The sequence below is a fragment of the Ascidia mentula genome, chromosome 3 (genome assembly GCF_947561715.1).
Source record: "Ascidia mentula chromosome 3, kaAscMent1.1, whole genome shotgun sequence".
Classification (NCBI taxonomy): Eukaryota; Metazoa; Chordata; class Ascidiacea; order Phlebobranchia; family Ascidiidae; genus Ascidia; species Ascidia mentula.
The window spans coordinates 13,828,270-13,847,472 of NC_138568.1; the positions used below are offsets into that span (position 1 = coordinate 13,828,270).

At 37.2% G+C, this 19,203-nt stretch overlaps 5 protein-coding genes across 6 annotated transcripts; 3 read left to right on the forward strand and 2 right to left on the reverse strand.

Annotated features, from left to right (window-relative positions):
- The first annotated feature begins 1,386 nt into the window (after positions 1-1,386).
- Positions 1,387-8,820, forward strand: LOC145894499 (sialin-like). Of its 2 annotated transcripts, XR_014401556.1 has the most exons (10): positions 1,387-2,114; positions 4,818-5,039; positions 5,102-5,335; positions 5,737-5,911; positions 6,125-6,258; positions 6,563-6,718; positions 7,036-7,276; positions 7,543-7,676; positions 7,768-7,895; positions 8,030-8,171. XR_014401556.1 is itself a non-coding variant. In XM_082983112.1 (9 exons), exons 1-9 carry the CDS (start codon positions 1,980-1,982, stop codon positions 8,177-8,179), a joined length of 1,581 nt encoding a protein of 526 aa, XP_082839238.1. In that variant the 5' UTR covers positions 1,387-1,979; the 3' UTR covers positions 8,180-8,820. The 2 variants fall into 2 exon arrangements, 1 of the variants encoding a protein (XP_082839238.1); XM_082983112.1 differs by lacking the exon at positions 7,768-7,895 and having other exon boundaries at positions 8,030-8,820.
- LOC145894501 (putative methyltransferase YcgJ) lies at positions 8,820-10,442 on the forward strand. The gene has a single exon (XM_082983113.1). The coding sequence runs from the start codon at positions 9,368-9,370 to the stop codon at positions 10,250-10,252; it is 885 nt and encodes a 294-aa protein (XP_082839239.1). The 5' UTR covers positions 8,820-9,367; the 3' UTR covers positions 10,253-10,442.
- A 117-nt stretch (positions 10,443-10,559) lies between these two features.
- On the reverse strand, positions 10,560-12,296 carry LOC145894893 (ATP synthase subunit O, mitochondrial-like). Its single transcript, XM_082983562.1, has 5 exons — positions 12,188-12,296; positions 11,782-12,010; positions 11,581-11,640; positions 11,173-11,372; positions 10,560-10,778 (listed from the first exon to the last, which is right to left on the reverse strand). Exons 1-5 carry the CDS (start codon positions 12,209-12,211, stop codon positions 10,650-10,652), a joined length of 642 nt encoding a protein of 213 aa, XP_082839688.1. The 5' UTR covers positions 12,212-12,296; the 3' UTR covers positions 10,560-10,649.
- Positions 12,297-13,863: 1,567 nt separating this feature from the next.
- Positions 13,864-17,341, forward strand: LOC145893861 (mitochondrial tRNA methylthiotransferase CDK5RAP1-like). Its single transcript, XM_082982229.1, has 12 exons — positions 13,864-14,336; positions 14,489-14,621; positions 14,744-14,825; positions 14,885-15,016; positions 15,140-15,260; positions 15,318-15,423; positions 15,665-15,795; positions 15,884-15,981; positions 16,157-16,343; positions 16,400-16,549; positions 16,710-16,850; positions 17,177-17,341. Exons 1-12 carry the CDS (start codon positions 13,917-13,919, stop codon positions 17,291-17,293), a joined length of 1,818 nt encoding a protein of 605 aa, XP_082838355.1. The 5' UTR covers positions 13,864-13,916; the 3' UTR covers positions 17,294-17,341.
- A 161-nt stretch (positions 17,342-17,502) lies between these two features.
- LOC145895244 (uncharacterized) lies at positions 17,503-18,739 on the reverse strand. The gene is made up of 5 exons (XM_082984014.1): positions 18,642-18,739; positions 18,363-18,513; positions 18,089-18,246; positions 17,886-18,031; positions 17,503-17,684 (listed from the first exon to the last, which is right to left on the reverse strand). The coding sequence occupies exons 1-5, from the start codon at positions 18,737-18,739 to the stop codon at positions 17,503-17,505; spliced, it is 735 nt and encodes a 244-aa protein (XP_082840140.1).
- Between the last annotated feature and the right edge of the window lie 464 nt (positions 18,740-19,203).

Sequence of the window (19,203 nt, forward strand, 5' to 3'; positions counted from 1 at the left end):
AAAAAAAAGGTTCGAAGTCTTGGGGTCTTTCTTTGCCTGCATCCGATAATAATCAGGCTGTTTAAATTGTTTGAAAAGTGGCTTGCGGCGAACATGTCTTGCCTATGTTACAGAAAATATCATCCTTGTTTCGCACACGTCGTGATATCAGTTGCTTACATGCTTATAATCGAATTATATAAGCCTAATTCTATTGCTTGATTATTATTTGAGGCCGGGGTTTTGAACTGGTTGTACACAAGATTATTCAAAAAAAAATTTTTTTTTCACGTTTTACTACAACAGATTCACCAGCAAGGTAGGAAATTGCGTGGCGGCACTATATGGCGGGGCGGTTGTAGGGTTATAGTGTTTAACCTATTATTTTGGCGCTGTGGTAGAACATTTTGTATCGTGATCAACAGTCGTGTGTTATTTCCATTGTCTTCAAAATTCTTTGGTTTGTATTCTCAATATATGTGGTCCTATAGGATACCTGCTTTCTATCTTTTTTGGGAGTAGGTGTAAAAGCATTGTGCGGAGATAAGAATGTTAATTGTCATTACGGTGCATGGCGAAAAGCATTCTTTGTGACAGAATGCTCTGTACATGTATAAGGCTCCGTTTAGTGTCATCCAACGCTATTTAAAGTCTAAGTGTTTAACTTTAGACTGTCCTTGATCAAGGACGCAAATATAACAGTCAACTATTGTCGCGGTAAATAAGACAACAACGTCTAAAATACAACACGTTGTTTGTTTGCATCTTGTTCGGTTGACAACTCAGGATATTTATTAAAGAAGATTAAAAAGTTTGTGTTGACACTGCAATAATCTTACAATGCAGCCTAATTTGTGCGTCAGTGTGTATAGTGTTAGTTTATAGGAGTATGCTGGTGCGATATTTCACTTAATATTGAACTGTTAAGAAAACAATATATACGGTCGTACGTTGGGTATATGTAGCTGTTGTATTGTAATCGGATTTCCTTTGCACCAATTAATCAATAACTCTACAATAACGTAGTGCTGGTTTTAAACCCCAACCTTGACATACTAGAGAAAAATAGATTTAAACCGCTTATTTTGTTTTTCATTGTTATCCCTTGGTGTGCAGATTTTAGTATTTAGTTCAGCATCGCAAAAGCACTCATCGTGTTTCTACTAAACAATACGCCTTAAATTAATTTTTTTATCAAAGATTTTTTTTGATAAACCAATGATTGTACTTTTCGGAACTAATCTGGCCTACACTGTGTTGAATAATGAAAGTAAACCACAAGCCCGTGTGAAAATACTCCATAAATTAGCAATCGATACCCCAAAATATATGCTGATTTCATCTGCTGTCATCGCCTTTCTCGTGTGTTATCGCGAAGGTATTTCTCCCAACATGCGCGCATTCGCTTGTGCGCTAGTAGACTAAAGAGAAGCAGCTGCCATTCCAGCACCCTGTCAGCTGACACATTTCTATTGTGAAAAGGTTGAACGCACTGTCTTAGCCCTACGATTGCTTTGTGTTTAAGTGCGTACAGGATGCGACTGTAAGGTCGAAGTTGCGACTGCAAGGTTGTTGGTAACTTACGCTAATGGTTAGTTACCACAGTAACATAGTAGAATGTGTATTTTGAAATACAACGCACAAAGTGTGTCTGAAGGTCAAGGCCTATATTTATATATATTATGTTTTATGCTGGTACTACTTGCGGTGCAAAAACCGTATCAGAACATTTCATTGTGTGACGTTGACATGCAGTCATGTTATGAAAGATGGGTAACGCTGCATCAAAAGCCGGCAATTACCTGACGTAGAGTAGGCAAACATATGCAGAAACTATAATCAATATATTGAGATCAATACAGGAACTGGGGGAAGCGTGGTTCGATGGCGCCGTTATTAAATTCATTTTAGTGTCAAACTGATTTTCTTTCAGAGCATTTGTTTAGGAGTGGAGTTCGTTGAGTCAAAATCCTGTGCGAACCCCATTCAACCGTAGAAAAATGCCCAAGAATCAACCATCCAATCCACAAAACTGTTTAAATGGGTTTGTGTCGGATGAACGTACAAAGGTCGCTAATCATTGTGATGTAAACGGAAACGATGAAGGTGATGTGAAAACGAAGGAAGAAAAGGAGGTAAGAATATTTTGAACGCATCTCTGTAGACATTGTTTGAAGAAGGAACGAAAAGCTTGTTTTGATGTACACTCTCGCAAAGTCGTTCAAATAAATTTCGTGTAAATTTGGTAAAACATTTCGTCAGTCGTATCGCCCTAAACATAGGCAGACGACGCGAATTCCGTTTCGTGTCACTTTCGTTTTTACACCGAATCATGTTGTTATGGCACTAAAACACTTAAATTACGGACCCCCTTACTGAAAACGGCATATTTTTGTTTCACACGGTCTATTGCAGATTGAGTAATTATGAAGTGACAAACAAATCTAAAATGCCGATTTTTCCCATTATGCTACAACAACTGCTTCGCTGCGTAACAATCCAAGAGACACTTGTGTTCGTCCTGATTGTGACGGTGATAATACAGGTCTTTTGAAACTAGCTTAACGCATGCATGTGGTTTCTCTGACGATAATTTTTAATTTAAACGAAATTCAGGGGTGACAATACACACGTTGTCACCCTGTTTGTTTGTGAGGGGTGACATGTCACCCCTTAATCGACGCCAATGCAAGGCGCTCCCGTCGAAAGAACGCATTGTTTACATAGGATAAGGCGCCTAATATTGCAGATATCTAATAGTTTCTAACAAATGAGAAGCCACAGACCACGTTTCCTCAAAGGTCAAGACAAGGTTTTACATCACACTAAAATTATTTGTCCCTGATTATCGAAAGACCAAAGGGTACGACATTACTCTGTACTTCGATAAGACGGGGATGGTGGGTTTCTTTGCTCAGTGACATTACATAACGTCATTTTGGGTGTGATGTCATAACTTTAACCTCACCTTTGTGTTGACTTTAATTTGATGTTACCAACATTTCTAGTTACAACTATATTGCGAAAAATACATTAATGGTTGATTGTGGCGATTTAAATAAATCATTTAGGACGCAAACTCGTAGGCAACGCTACTGTCGGACAAAAAGTGGTACTATTGACAGAATAACAGTGTCGTGTTGCATAATCAGCTAATTTGGTCGTTTTTTCTCGGCGGTCTTTGGCAGCCTCAAAATTTAATTAATCTACTTCTATCTTTTGCTGTGAGTGGACAAAACGACAATGCTAAACTGACAGTTTGTCTCTGTCGTGTTTGCAAAAGTTTATGTATCACGTTAGCGATCATAACTGCTGCAACAACAAGAACACCCCCAGTTTTATTAATACACAACTTAATAAGACATAATAGGTCGAAACAGCGGCCATCTGTCTGCAGCTCAAATTAACATTAAAATCGTTGATTTGTTGTCCTCTGTTTAAAGCAATACTATACTAAAGCAGTTTTACAATGTATTTCATTTCTATGCATAAGGTTTGTTGCCAGCACTCGCACGACCAAAGCGCCTTCTTTATGACGTCACGCAACAATAATCTGGCTTTCGCACGATTTCGTTCGCAGCGGTAAAAATGCAGTTTGATCAGCTGTATCTTAGAAACCAGTTGCCGTTTCAACCTACTTTTTTCGCCAAAAATGTTTTAAAGTTATGAACATCTCTTAGTTTAATTATTAACATGTTTTATTTTTCCGTGTTACATAAACTTTAAATGATAGGTTAACACTATATTCATAGTTCCATCTTCACATCAACAATGGGTCTGACGTCAAAATGCTGCAGGTAAAGATTGGCGGAAAATGCATTGGTTTAGATAGGAGTTCTTCCATAAAACGTGTAGTGCTGCGGTAAATCATTTTGTGGGAAAATGTTTTTGTTGTGGCAAGGCAGGAGTGCCAAACACTCCCCCAAAAATTATGTTTGACGATGAAAATCGTCTGGAATTAACAAAATAAAATTTTGTTCGACAAAAAGGTTTGGTGCTGGGGCTACGCTACACGCGTTTTAGTAAATAACTCCTATCTAAACCAATGTAATTTTAGCCAATATTCACCTTCACCATTGTGACGTCAGGCCCATTGTTGACGCGAAGTCGGAACCATGACGCCCATTGCATTGTTTCGGGCTAGTTATTGAATGCAGTTTTCCGTATTAATTGAGTTCAAAAAGGTACAACGTTTGTGTTGTTTTCGTAATCGTCAGCTCTTTTAGGCCGCCCGAGGTTGAAAGTAGACATACGATTTTAATGATGCAACATATTCTCCCTCAGGCATGTTCACGAAGACAAAATCAAGTAACAATAGAACTTGAACAAAGAATAAAATACGCTGTTCTTCGATATGCAGTCGTGTTTCTAAATTTAGTTCTTGTTCCTCAGCACCTCGGGCTTCTTTTCAGTATTTTGATATGATAATTGCACTCTAATTTTCTTTCGATCTCTGTTGGCCGGGAATTTACCTTTTGTGGCCGTCTGGTGTAAATTCTTTGCCCAAACTTGTTGATGTGACTTTTCAAAACATTACGGCCGTTCCTTACATTTAAATTGGATAAAAGCTGTTCATATGATGTTACAGTAAAATGCATTTCGCAGCAATGTGTCAAATAACACATATGTACCTTACACCATTGATTGGTATTCATTATATATCCCAAAACTCGTACTTCTGTTTGACTGAAAAAATGACTACTCGCTTACGTACGATTCTAAAACTTTGGCTAACTTTAGCGACTCACATTCATGTGTTAATTTTTATTCCACCAGAAAGGAATGCATTTGACCCTTATATAGCCTCAGTTACTTGCAACAATAACTCGACGGTTTAGGAACCAACTCCAGGATGTTACCTGAAAGCTCGACACGTGCTGGCTGTGATGTGTTTTCTTGCCATGTTTAACGTCTACACTGTGCGTCTTGGTCTCAGCGTTGCCATCGTAGCCATGGTCAACTCGACAACTCAACAGTCACAAGGCTTAAATGGAACCCAAACAGTAGAAGGGTGCCCTGACCGCGGTGGCCAAAACGTCACAAACTTAAGGCCCACTTCGGTAACACTTCGTGCGCCCCCGGGTGGGGAAAATCTATGAAAGTGACTTGAGTATGCTTACAGAACGGTGTTTTTGACTGGGATCCAGCGCAACAAGGACTGCTGTTAGGATGTTTTTTTTACGGTTACATTTGTAACAGCATCACCGGCGCATGGATGTCAAAACGTTTTGGGTTTAAGCCGGTCATGGGAGCCGCCATGCTCGTTTCAGGAATCCTGACAATGTTGATGCCAGCCGCCGCCCATATAAGCTTTAAACTTCTGGTTGCGCTTCGGATTGTGGTTGGATTTTGTCAGGTATGCTTGTGAACTTTAGTATGTATTTTAATAAATTATTTTTTATAAAATAACTTATATCCAAATACCTTCAAAGTTCCTTACATTGCATTTTTGCTATATGTAGAGTATTACAAAGTTACAAAATTCTGTCACAGCTTACTGTGATTCAATCCAAAACGATGTCTACAATTCTTTTATCCAGCGTATTTTTGATATATCGCCAGGCTTAGCTTGTGCTGATAAGCTAAATATAAAAGTATAGTCACCACTAAGTGGCAGTCTTTGCCTGACCGTATGCTCGGCATCGTCTCAAAGAATCACACCAAGTTGCACTAATGAGACCTTATAGGTTGAAACAGTGGCCATGTGTTTGCAGCTCACTGAAAAATAAAAGATAAGCGTTTATATTTTGCTTGCAGGGAGTAATATCACCTTCCATTATCGGAGTATTTGGCGTTTGGGGTCCCCGTTTGGAAAGAAGTGCGCTGACGTCATTCTGCTTGTCTGGAAGCAGTGTTGGCACTTTTATTGCCTTTCCATTTGCCGGAATACTTGCAGATAAATTTGGATGGGAATCTGTGTTCTACTCCACCGGTGAGGGTTAACATATCTTTTTTGAGGTATACACAATGCACAACAAATGCAACTGGTAAACACCAAGTGATATGCGCCATGTATGGTATTAGCAATGAAACAACCACTGAGTTTATATAAACTACCAATATGTCACGAGCATTGCAACTACGTGTAAACTGTGTAAAAATTTATGTGTGCATTGTAATCGAATGCACGGTTTAAAACCAACAGGAGGTGGCGCTGTGATTTGGTGCGTTTTCTGGTTTTTCATCGTGCATAACTCACCCGAAAAACATCCGAGGATATCCAAAGAAGAAAAGAAGTTTATTCGTAGAACTGCGGGCACGTTAAAAAACAAAGAGCCCGTATGTTTTTTTATCGATCGCTACTTTTTTGTTTTTTACTTTATGAAAACAGATTAATTTTGTGGTTACTGGTGGTGGCATTTGAAATTATAAAAATGTTTTCGGGCGTTGCTGTAAAAGTGTTACGTTTTTTGGGCTTGCGCCATTAAATGGGTAAAATAATGGTTCATAGCTAAATATTATTAAATAACCTCCAGTAATAACATACTTTTGCCCATTTCACTTTAGCGGTTTTAAGCTGTAAAATGTCAAAGTTTATAAACAAAATTTGTTAAACGATATAAAAATTCGACATCATTTACAGGGGGAAAGAGTAAAAACGCCGTGGAAGGCAATGTTAACATCCCGGCCTCTTCTGGGCATTCTGGCAGCTCATTTCGCATGCAACTGGGGTCTATATACACTTCTTACACTGCTTCCAACCTACGTGTCCACAGTTTTAAAGTTCGACCTTACTACGGTAAAATATATAATTTTTGGTTGCTCGCAAACTTGAGTCACATAACGGTAAGCATGGCAAGCATGTGTATACAAGGCCACAGGTAATTGTTCTGTTGTTGAGTATATTGCGCAGCTGTGACTGAAAGTGTATTTGTACGAGTATGCATGCTCCTGTTGGAGTGTGAAAAGAGATTAGCGTTCAACACTCTTTGTTTTTAAATGGATTTTTTTCTGATTTGTTGCGTTTGAATACATTCAAAATAGTTTGCTTCATTTTCTTGCATAACATGATATTTCTCAGGTAGTTTTGTCGCTATAAATTATATATTTTTATAGAGTGGGATTATCTCTTCGTTGCCTTACATCCTACAATGGATGTTTACGGTAGTTGGAGGCTTCGTTACTGATGTAATTAGAACAAGGCATTTAATGTCAACTATCGCCATAAGGAAGATCAACACAACTTTGGGTCTAGTGGTTCCTGCTCTGTTTCTCGTCTTAGCCGGGTACATCGGTTGCGATGCAACTGCAGCCATTGCACTTCTGTCTGTATCTGCCGCCTTCACGGCCTTGGTTGGTAAGTTTAGGAATAATGTTGAACAAAACGATATGCCAAGCATGAAAGTTGCCATGATTGTAAGAAAAATGAACAGCCAGTTTAGCATTTTCAATCCACAGATTAAGTCTGTGTAACACATAAATCTGTGCACACGTTAAAGGTATAATTTAGCATTGTATTTAAATTCAAACAATATTTGCAAAGACTTTTATGCTACACAGACTTATATGTGGATCAAAATGCCGACCTGACTGTGCATATGCTTTAAAACACTTGTTTGTTAGTTCCGGGCAGCACTTCAAATACACAAGATATCGCGCCAAAATACGGCGGTATTATCTACGGAATATCGAGTGCATTTGCAAGTGTTTCTGGCTTTCTGGCGCCTCAGGTGGCCGGGTTGCTGATCGTTTACGAGGTGCGTATTTTTCGAGTGTTGATAAAGTGCTAGTTCGAATTTAGCGGTGATATTAATTGTAAATTAATACACTTTCCGTGAAATGTTTCAGTAATAACGACATTGACGTTATGCAAAACCAAAGGACGAGTAAGTGTTAAATGGTTGACCTATTCAGTCGGTTTTGCTATACACCCGTAACTGCTTACAGACTTACATCAATCATCCTTAAGATAGCAAGTAGGTCGATATTTTACATTTCAAACAAATATAGTATTTGTTTTATGCCTTTTTGCGCATAGGTGTTTTTTGACGCTATGTGGTTTACCTGCTAAACTAAATAATAACGGAGTTTCTTGATTTTTTTTATGCAGAACTCCCTTTCCCAATGGCAGGTAGTGTTTTGGATTGCAGCAGGAGTGTACCTGTTTGGCACAATCGTATACCTGGCATTGGGCTCATCCGAAGAACAGCCTTGGGCAAAAGGAGCTGAGGTGGAAGAAAAGCGCCTGGCCAGGGCTTAATTAGCACCCATAATTTTTAGTAAAGTGACCTGAAAACAAAAACATTTTTACTAAGTCTTATTGGAAATTTCCACTCGATCGCCAAAATTTTCTTAATGTCCCCCAAAATCCTTCGCTTTACTCAGTTGTGAGCACATACGGTAAAAACTTTTTGCATCGTGCTTAACATCACTTACAAAAGGAAATAGTGCAAATGTTTTGGAGTATGCTGTATGCTGCGAAAGCACAAGAAACTCTAATTTTTATGCACAATACGCCCGTTTAGTAAACAACACCAAACAAGGTATGAAGTAATAAATAAATAACTTCTAGCCACACAGGCGTATTTCAATGCTGAGCCCTGTTTTCGTGGGTCTGCAGCAATTATGGGCCAAAAGTGGCCTGTTGCAATTATCGATGTATTGAAGGTTGTCACCAATTTTAGGAAATTGAATATAACTTTCGGTATCTAACCAGATGCGTTGAATGCATTATAGTCTACAGTTTTAATCCGATTTCGGATCTTTTACAGCTATTTTGCTTATATTTTCTGCTGTGGCCTACTTGCCCGAGTTTCTGGGTATGAATATGATCGGAAGAGGAAATGGAAATTCCTAACCATTTCCCAGTGACATATCGCTATTAAACAGCTGTTGTTTTTATGTCTTTGTCCACCAAACAGTTTGAGCGAAATGAGAGAAAAAATGTGGTCTTCTTGTCCAAATGTATCCACTGGCATGCGGGGCAAACATTTTGCCTATGAGTGAGTTGAATTCTTTTGGGCTAGTGAATTAAAGTTTGACGCAATGATAAAGAAAGTAGTAAAGCGGTTGATGCTTTATTCCGAGAGTCGCGCGGAGTCAGAAGAGAGCGAGCAACACAAATACACGAGTAAATAAGGCAACAACCGCGACACGGGCAATTAGCACGCTTTAATGCACAGGCGAACACTGCAGTTTCGCAACAGTAGCACAAAACCGTGTATCTTAAAATAAAAGCTTACTACATGGATTATTTAGTTCGTCGGTAAAACTTCCGAGTTCAGTTGTTGCCGTCGTGCAGCCCGTAATTCAACCTAAAAAAAGCAGAAATTGTGTTATTTTGTGGTGGTAAACTAGTATCTCGACCCAATCCACACTATAGGCCTATAGAGTAAATGCCGCTCAAAAGTCACGCGCTTAATGTGTGCAGTCTGTTTTAAGCTCCAATATGATTAGGGTATATGAAAGTGAGGACATTACCCAGCATTACATCGAGTTTCGCCCGAAATTTCAAGAATGCGTCGTGGATGCAATTATGAAGTTTTACAAGAACAACAAGGATTCCAACGACGTACAGGAGTTGATGGTGGATGTTGCATGTGGTAGTGGGCAAGCGACAACGGCCTTCCATCAGCACTTTTCGGCGATCATCGGTATTGATGTGAGTCCGAACCAAATAAAGCAAGCCCGTATAGCCAACGCGTACGATCACGTAAGTTATGAGGTGGGCACTGCCGAACAACTGCCGTTGAATAACAACTCTGTTGACCTTTTGGTAAGCGCTACTGCCTGTCACCGCTTTAATCTTCCGAAGTTCTTCAGCGAGGTAAAACGTGTGTTAAAACCTAGAGGCAGTGTGGCACTGCTGGGTTACAACGCGCCAAAGATAACGCCTATACAAATGGACGGAAAGAATGTCATGGAAATGTCACGCAGAGCGTCTGATCTTCTCAGTGAGTACGAAGTTCACTCAAACGATGATCGGTCTAATCAACGCTTGGATTGCAAGTACAAAAATATCCATGAATTTCTCCCTGCTAAAAACAAGCTGTGGGTTCCAAATGGCGTTACAATGGAATACGAGTGGAATCTGACTGAGCTTCTTGGCTATTACCGATCTTTGGCCGCTTACCACGAGTACATGAAGAAGAAGGAAAATGAAATGGCATCTTGCGACCAGCAAGATTTTCAGAAGTACGACCGAGCCAATCTTCTTCGAAATTTTATCAAACGGGAGTGGGGAATGGAGGGAAAGAGAGATGAAGAAATTATGATGAAGGCAGAGTTTGAAGTTTATATTGTGCTCGGAAATCAACTTACTGCACCGAAGTGATATGACCGATGCGGTTTCACCTAATGTCAATCAATTGTTTTTACACTGTATATATTCTGTCGACAATACTACAAAGTTTCTGGATAAATCTAACGTGCATTGATAAATTTAATCAGATTTGTATGGTGCGTTGTGTTCAATGAAACGCTCTTGTGTTTAGTGGTGAATCTGAATGTTTACAAATCTTAATTAAACAGCTTTGGGGCAAGGTTGAATTGACAGACTGCAGAATCATTATCGTAACTACAACAGGAAATTCGCAAAATGCTTTGCAAACAAGATTAAACCAACTAGCAATAACATACTATACGATTGAACTTGTATATTTATTTTCGAAATCCTTAACAGAGTCGGAGAAATGTTGCAAGTGAACTAAAAAGATGTGGAGTCTCAAATTTTAAATAGGTTGTTTGATGACGTCCAAGTAAACGTTGATCTTGGAGGAAGTTGACATATCGATGAATTTCATGTCAGTGAATTCATCTCCGATATCAACGATCATTCCACCCATAATGGATGCATCAACCTAAGTATAAAATCACCAGTAAAAAAACTGGGGTCTTTTGTCAGTTGCAAAACTCAAGGTGTGTAAGCATGCAATTTGCATCAGTCATCTAAGCCCAGTTAACTTTGCAAAAATATGACAGATAAGGTATAAAAACATTAGTGAAAAACTGTGGTATTTTCTAGTTACAAAACTCAAAAGTGTGTAAGCATACAAATTGCTTTAGTCATCTAAACCCAGTTAACTTTAAAAAATATGACAGATGTGCTAATCATAAAATCAAATCATGGTGTTAGCAGTGCTTGCCATACAACAAAACCCCTATGCTTTACAGTGAAGTTGGCACCTATGATCATTAATCAGAATTCCTTTTTACCCAATTTTTGTTAACATTTATCCATAAAACACATTTTACCTTTTCAGTTATGACAACTTTCTCATTTGCTTTCACAAACTTAGAAAGGGCTGTCTGAATCTCTTTGCGCTGTTTAGCATCAAGTGGTTGTGCAGTGGTAATTGTGGCTGGAACTTCTCCACGTTCAGCGCACATCAGTCGATCAAATATCTTGGTGATATCCCCCATCAAATTGAGACGATGATTTTCAGCAAGAACACCTAATATACAAATTATATTACATTTGTTATCAATAATTGTCATCGAGTCAAAACTTCCACTGTAAAAAATATATTTAAAAAATGATTTGATGACATGAAATTATGTTTACAATCTCCACAAATACTTCACCCCAAACAACACATATGGTGAATTCAGGATAAACACTATACAGGACAAACATATTTATAATACCATAATAAAACTTACTAAAAAAGTTAACTACAGTGTTCGTCATTCCCCCTTTGGACGCAACTTCTTTCAATATATCTAGAATAGAAAATCATTAAATTTTATTCTTTAAAAACATCTCTTAAGGGACTACACACAGAAGAAACACTCCATACAACAATCAACACATATCCAATACATTAGTTTTATACAATTTCAGTTTTTTTAAAAAATGAACACCTAATTTTTTTCCAGTTGGTACAAATGGGTCATTCATATATTCTGACACTCTATCCTTCTTTAAAATTGTGCCAAGCTTCACAAGATCCGTTGCCACTTTCTCCTTTGTTTTGGTTTTGACAGAAGCAGAGTAAAGAGCATGTGCATAATTTCCAGAAAGACCAAACATGGGAATTGGGGCTTTCACCAGATTATTCCGAACCGCACTCATTGACAAACTCCTCCGAATCTACATAAGTTAAGTACACAAAAGTTCTGTTAATTTAACACCTTAATAGAACACATCTTTTATACATTTTTGGTAAACTTAGGTTACAATTTTTTTGCCATTTTCTTTAATACTTAATAATATGAGATTAAAATTAATGGTTTTGTTAAACAAAGCAAACAACAAACAAAAACGCACCGCCAAAGAAAGGGAAGTTGCCATTCTGGACCAAATTTATATCTATCGAACTAAAAACCGCCTTACGAGTACGACCAACTTTGCCGAGGTCAATTTCCAAACGCAGCCCCGCAAGGACAATATATATTTTCACAACGCTCAAGGTAAAAGTTATTTTGATCTTGCAATTTGTATAAAACGCTTATACTTAAAGATCCTTAGTAAAAATGTTTTTTATTAAAAAAAATAGTACGATTTCGGAATTTTTTGTCGTGTTTTTAAGCTACACACACGTTTAAGCTAAGATAAGCGTGCATATTTTTTGCAACAAACGGTTCTTCAATTCGCCCCTCACTCGGTAATCCGTATGGTTTTGTTGGTGCCCATGTCATTATATTTTGCATATTTACTATTCAAATTCTTTTTTGCTAAAGTAAGGTTTAATTGAATTCGTTACTGATGCTGCCAAGCACATAGCAAATGGAAAAGCTCTTCTGCAACTAACATTCCTTCTGGTAAAATTTTACTGTGTTGTTTGGTTCATATTCCTATGTTTACATCTTTGATAAAGATTGTTGCATGACAATCGAAACATCCAGAGAAATAAATATTTTGGCTAGAAAGGGCCCTTTGAATCTTGAAGAGTTAATTATTTTTTCACTGTAAACAAAGATAAATTACTGCAACAAAATAAAGCAACAACACATTTCTGCTAAAAAAGAACAACTTAATTTATTACTTGAGACCAAAAACGGGAAAATACTTTTACACCGGGTCACAAAGTTTTTTCCAAACTTGATCCACATATAAAATGTAACACAAAAATACGTGCAAATATTAACGCTACGATTTCGTGTAGTATTTCAATTCAAATTTTTAACCAAAAATAACAGGTGGTGGCCCTGTTCACGCCTAATCAATAAAATTCGCACAGATTTACCGTATTTTACGGACCATAAAGCGCACCCGATTATAAGGCGCACTGTCAATAAATTGCTTTGATTAGTTTTTTGTTCATACATAAGGCGCACCGGGCTATAGAACGCAACGTATTTTAAGGAGTATGGGTTACCGTATAAAGCTCATTAAACAAAAACTTGTTACGTAATAAATGTAAGCAAGTCACAATAGTATGAATATCACAGTTGCTAGTTGCTTTTACCGTAGTTTATTGTGTAAGACGGTGGTTTATTTATAGTAGTATCGGTACTGGTTTTGAGTGTAGGCAATAAAGCACTACTTGATCCATACATTAGGCGCACCGGCTTATAAGGCGCACGATCAATTTTTGAGGAAATAAAAGGATTTAAGTTGCGCCTTATGGTCCGTAAAATACGGTATGTTTTACACAGACTTATATGTGGATCAAGTTTTGAAAAAACTTTGTGACCCGGTGTAGTAGTATTTTCCAAAAAAACGAGTCCAAACTGAACCGGTGGTTACGGTCACGGATGAAATACCACACTTTCCGCACGAGCAGTGCCAGTGTCACGTTGTTATGATCAGCATACGCACTTGCCGTTATGTAGTAAAACTTAATTTTAATTTCACTGTACAAAAGCAATGCACATAGCAAATCTTTCAAGAAAGCTTGTTATTTGATTATTTATATGTAGCTGCTCTTTTTTTGTTGTTTACCCTTTGTTTTTGTATTATTACATTTACATCCTCCCGACCTACATTTTTTTTACAGAAACCAAAACTGACTAGTCACGAGGTAAACTTATTGTGGCTATTAATAGCATGTACAATGTTGTGCCCTAAACACTTTTTACAAAATGTGGGAATTTACAAGAATTTTTGTAGATTTGCTAATATTTCCTGCACAATTTTGAAACCAAACAATGCCCAAGACTTTGCGGGGTTATCAAGTAGAATACTTATTTCTGCACATGTCAGAGCTAAGAGCTCCAAGGCTAGAACATTAGACATTGCCAACATACCTGACATACAAGACTTTTTATCCAAGAAAACGGAACTACAGCATATTGCCATAGAAAATGCAGATGATGAAATTCCTTACTTACAAAATCCCACTTACGACGGCTATCCATTTGGAAAGTCTGTATATTTTGAAACATATGGTTGTCAAATGAATGTCAATGATGCTGAGTACGCTTGGGCTGTTTTGAAACAAGCTGGATTTAAAAGAGTGCAGAGTTATGAAAAAGTAAATACATTTTATTGTGCAATTTTGATGAAAGTGAAATAATTTGCCTCCTGGTGAAAATACCTGATTTGTTAGGTGGTTTAGATGTCTAAATACACAAGTTAATCAAAAAGGCAAATTCTCTACTCTTACCCAAATCATTACTTGTTTAGGCTGATGTTGTTTTATTGGTAACATGTTCAATACGTGAAAAAGCTGAAGAAAAGATTTGGTACAGACTTGCCTCTTTAAGGGGTCTAAAAAGAAAGGAGCCTGGAATTGGTTTTCCCAAACTTGGGGTTCTTGGTATGTGACAGTTTGTGCCCTCTCTATGCAATTTTGGTTCAACAGGTGTTCATGATGTAATGGCGCAATAATTATTTTTTATTGAACAAAAACAGCATAACTTAATAACTTGTTCTTGCAAGGATGCATGGCTGAAAGACTGAAGCAGAAAATTGTAGAACAAGAGAAGGCTGTTGACATTATTGCTGGACCAGATGCTTACAGGTGGCAATTATTATTGTTAAATAATAAAATGTCCCCAAAATATAGTTAACCTCTTTTAGAGACCTACCACGCTTATTGGAACAAGCCACAAATGATTCCACAACTGCTATTAATGTTATGCTTTCAGTTGATGAAACATATGCTGATATAATGCCAGTTCGCATGAATGAAAAATCAAAAACTGCATTTGTGTAAGTTTAAATAAAATACTTTTGCTTTATTCTGATTGTAAATCATCAATTTTCATCAAGCCATATGAATACATACAATCAACTGTTTGAAATTTCAATTTTTTTTTCAACTTTGTGGTTTAGATCAATTATGAGGGGATGTGACAACATGTGCAGTTACTGCATAGTTCCATTCACCCGGGGACAGGAGAGAAGTAGACCTGTGAAATCAATTGTAGATGAAATAAAACAATTGTCAGATCAGGTATATATGTTTTACTTTAAAGCCAATTTAATTTGTTTTGTGTAACTTTCCTAAAAGGGCATAAAGCAAGTGATGCTTCTTGGGCAAAACGTTAACAGTTATCGCGATATGTCTGAAGTTCAACAAAGGCCCCCATCACACGATGTGGCGCCAATGAGCAAAGGTACACTAATTTTTTTGTTTAACTGTCAATCTAATTATACATTTAGTTGTAACATTTTTGATGTATACATATTTGCAAAATAATTATGGTTATGAGAACTGCCTTTAGTTTAATTTTCTTGATTTGACGATACAATATTATATTCCTGAGACTCTAAAAGGAGTAAATCAGCACCATTGTTTGATTCTTTTAACGTAAATCTTTATATTGACAACACAATTCATAGATGGTTTGTAACCAGGTTTTAAAACCATTTATAAACCAAAGTTGGGTGGCTTGCGGTTTGCTGATCTGTTAGAAAAAGTTTCACAAGTTGATAGTGATATGAGAATTCGATTTATGTCACCCCACCCAAAAGATTTTCCAGACGAGGTAAAAAAATTCTGTGCAATTAAAATATTTCAATTTTACATAACTATTCTTCAGACCGTTATTTTTTAAATACACGATTTTCATAAAGGTACTTCACCTGATAGCGGAACAAAGTAACATTTGTAGTCATCTTCACCTTCCTGCTCAAAGTGGAAGTTCAAGGGTCTTGGAAGCAATGAGAAGAGGGTATTTAACCAATCCTATAATTTTGTTATGTAATTGACTTTGAAGTAACAAACAGTGCTGTAATAATATGAGATATTGCCCTAGGAACAAACTCAACATTAATTTGTCTTTTTTGACTTGTATCTGGTGAAGTTTTGTCAGATATATTTACTTTTGCATATCTATGTACTTTCAGGCATACCAGGGAAGATTATTTAAACTTGGTTGATCGCATCCGATCGTTGATTCCAGATGTAAGTCTCTCAACTGATATTATCACTGGATTTTGTTCTGAAAATGAGAGTGACCACCTGGACACTGTAGATCTCATTGACCAAGTGAAATACAATTATGCATTTCTGTTCAAATACAGCATGCGAAAAGTAGGTATTTATTCTGAAAAGATTCCAACTTTTAGTTTACTTCTTGCTTGCCGCAGAAAACACATGCTTACCACAAAATGAAAGATGATGTGAGCAACGAAACCAAACAGAAAAGACTTCTCCAGATTATTGATGTCTATCAGAAAAGGTTGATTGAAGCAAATTCCATGTTTTTTGAAAGGCCACAATTAATTCTCATTGAAAAGGTACAACAACAAAAAATTATGTTCACTGCTGGACACCTTTGTTGTGTTAAAAACTAATAACTTCACACGAACTCCACAATTTGTTAAACAAACGTATACTTGTATAATGATATATTCTGGGTAATTATGCATTGCCACAAGTTGTTCATGTTGTGCTAAGCCACTAGAAAAGAACCCAGAGATGTTGATGGGGAGAAACGATGGCGGAATAAAAACTTACATACCGCGAGCGCACATACCTGTGGCTAAAAATAGCCAAACTGTAGTAGTACCTAAACCGGGCGATTATGTCGTCGTCAAGGTAAGTAAACTCCCTTTATTTTATGTGAATGCGAAATATTTTACCTATTACACAATATATTTGGATTGGTTTTTAATGTTAAAACACTTTGAGAACAGAAATGCCTTGTGTACGTTATGCTATGAACTACCATTCGTCAAGATAACGTTTCCAAGATACAAAATTTAATTTACTGTTTCAGTGTACTCAGGTCACCTTATTTTAAATTCATTCTTTCAGTTGTTGTGAATAGACAAGTAGCATCAGTATTTAAAAATACATTGCATAAAAATATAGCCAACTTGAGTCTGATCTTGCTACATGCTGATTTATTTTATTTTTTGCAGGTGATATCATACAAACCAAACTCCTTTCACGCCGAATCATTGTATCTTAGCAATCTTAAAAAGTTTTATTCAGAGCAATGTGATGTGAAAAAACTTTTGGACGCCAGGAATTTTTGAATACAAAAAAAACGCTATGTCAATGTCAACAAATGTGGTGTTCATTTCATGAAAACTATCTATTTAATAAGATCAGTGGGTTGGTCTGACTCGCTGTTTAGTTGTTTTATCAATCTGCGGGCAACACTTTAGTGTTTCCCTTGGTGTATTTACGATACCCGACCTAACATGTTTTATCATTACGTTCGGATTTCTGTCCGAGCAAGGTTTTATAGATTTGCAGCATAAACGTTGTTTACGATGTAGACACAATTTTTGAGCGTTGTGGCCAAAATGTAATTTTGGACGTGCGAAGATATTTTCGACAGAGCATAATCCGCAAGTAATCGACTGGAGAGTTTTCTATTGAAGGCTCCGACAGGCATTTCTATTGAAGGACTGTTGTCCTGGACTGTAAACATAAAACACAAATGTGTACAAAAGAAACAGGCGCCAATAGCAAAACATCTAGGCAGCTGGGCTCGGCAAAAAAAATGCAACCTCCTTTAATTATGCCTACTTCAATAGAGCCAGTATTTGCACAGATATCCCGCACTCTAATAATGCGTATAAAATGCAGAAACCGAAAAATATTACAAAAGGATAAACCTACTGTTTTGTGTAATTGTTTCGCTGGTAGAACATTTACTCCAGTGATCGACAAGAAATGAATGTAAAACTGGAATGAAGGTGTCGGGTTTGCCGCTGTTGTCGATGTGCAGGTACTTGGACACGTTGTCATACACACGGGATAATTTGCTGGTTAAGTCAAGCTTACGATTTAACAAAAATGAATATTGTTGCTCACAAGTTTACCTGTTTTCAGTCCGGACCTTATGGAGGTTGGCAATAGTTCTTACATCGCATTGAGGTGTTCTTTTTCGTACGAGTTTCAAAATAATGCAGAAGATACTCTTGATATACCTACACATAAGCTTGACGTCTGGTGCTTCCAAAGTGTGGTCCAGTATTGGCTGCAAGGTAAATGTCATTTAATTAAAGTGCACGTGTAGAGGCTCAAAAAAATATTTTTCCACAAGCACCTGAGCCTTTTGAAATACAAAAAAACGCAACACAATTAAGCTATCACCTGCAAAAGCATTTTGCGATCAATGCCATCACGGATTTTGTCGTGTTTGCGTGCAGTCCGTTCATATTTTTCAGAAAGGTCGTCGGCAATTTTGTGTAGGTCATCAAATTTTTGCCTTACGCTTTCGATTCTCTTTTCGATGTCTCTTAGCCTGGAAGCAAAAAAATATAAACCTCATTTTTTGGTTAAGAATCGAAAAAGTTGCGTCAACAAATGTCATTTTTCTGCAATTTACATTGATTTTGAAAAAGAACACACAAATAACATTCCTACACTTACTTGTCATTTGTTTGCTCAATAGATTGACACACATCAGCAGAGAGCCTTTCATTTGCTTTGCTGTCAAAAGAGACGTTGGGTAAAAATTGCAGAGGCATTTTGCCATTTAAAAACATGTAACCGCAATCTTTTTTTTGATATAATTTTTTGAAAACCTTGCATTGTGTATTTGTAGCCAAACAAACGGATTAAACAAACGCAATACAGGCGTCACAAATAAATAAATAAATTTATTTTTAAAGCGAAAAAGGCCTGCCTGTGCTGCCCCATGTTCGCTGGGCTGTAACGAGCAAACGCAAAGGAGAAAGAAAGCGGCTCGTTTAAGAACAGTAAAAGCGTCCCATGAATTATGTCAGGCATGAAGTTAGAACCGATGTCATGGTGCGATTGTTTCATTTGTTTCCGCGAAGTCAGCGACATTGATTATCTGTGGCAATAAAAAGGAATAGTATGAGCTTAAGACATAGGCTACGAAGCTTTACATTTGTTGCGCAAAATGGCATACAACTTTTTAAGTTATTATCTTGAAGAAAGTATACGTATAGCCTACTAAATTAAACAT

What these genes read in the sequence shown, in the direction of transcription:
- LOC145894499 (XM_082983112.1), top strand. Translation starts at nt 1,980, where the DNA reads ATGCCCAAGAATCAACCATCCAATCCACAAAACTGTTTAAATGGGTTT. An exon ending in TTGTGGTTGGATTTTGTCAG is followed by an intron (nt 5,336 to 5,736) that starts GTATGCTTGTGA and finishes TTTTGCTTGCAG; the next exon opens with GGAGTAATATCACCTTCCAT. An exon ending in GGTTGCTGATCGTTTACGAG is followed by an intron (nt 7,677 to 8,029) that starts GTGCGTATTTTT and finishes TTTTTTATGCAG; the next exon opens with AACTCCCTTTCCCAATGGCA.
- LOC145895244 (XM_082984014.1), bottom strand. Translation starts at nt 18,739, where the DNA reads ATGCCTCTGCAATTTTTACCCAACGTCTCTTTTGACAGCAAAGCAAAT. An exon ending in ATTGAGCAAACAAATGACAA is followed by an intron (nt 18,514 to 18,641) that starts GTAAGTGTAGGA and finishes TTTTGCTTCCAG; the next exon opens with GCTAAGAGACATCGAAAAGA. An exon ending in CGAAACAATTACACAAAACA is followed by an intron (nt 17,685 to 17,885) that starts GTAGGTTTATCC and finishes TTATGTTTACAG; the next exon opens with TCCAGGACAACAGTCCTTCA.
- LOC145893861 (XM_082982229.1), top strand. Translation starts at nt 13,917, where the DNA reads ATGTTGTGCCCTAAACACTTTTTACAAAATGTGGGAATTTACAAGAAT. An exon ending in GCTGGACCAGATGCTTACAG is followed by an intron (nt 14,826 to 14,884) that starts GTGGCAATTATT and finishes AACCTCTTTTAG; the next exon opens with AGACCTACCACGCTTATTGG. An exon ending in TCAAATACAGCATGCGAAAA is followed by an intron (nt 16,344 to 16,399) that starts GTAGGTATTTAT and finishes TGCTTGCCGCAG; the next exon opens with AAAACACATGCTTACCACAA.
- LOC145894501 (XM_082983113.1), top strand. Translation starts at nt 9,368, where the DNA reads ATGATTAGGGTATATGAAAGTGAGGACATTACCCAGCATTACATCGAG.
- LOC145894893 (XM_082983562.1), bottom strand. Translation starts at nt 12,211, where the DNA reads ATGGCAACTTCCCTTTCTTTGGCG. An exon ending in CACTGTAGTTAACTTTTTTA is followed by an intron (nt 11,373 to 11,580) that starts GTAAGTTTTATT and finishes TTTGTATATTAG; the next exon opens with GTGTTCTTGCTGAAAATCAT. An exon ending in AAGTTGTCATAACTGAAAAG is followed by an intron (nt 10,779 to 11,172) that starts GTAAAATGTGTT and finishes TTTTATACTTAG; the next exon opens with GTTGATGCATCCATTATGGG.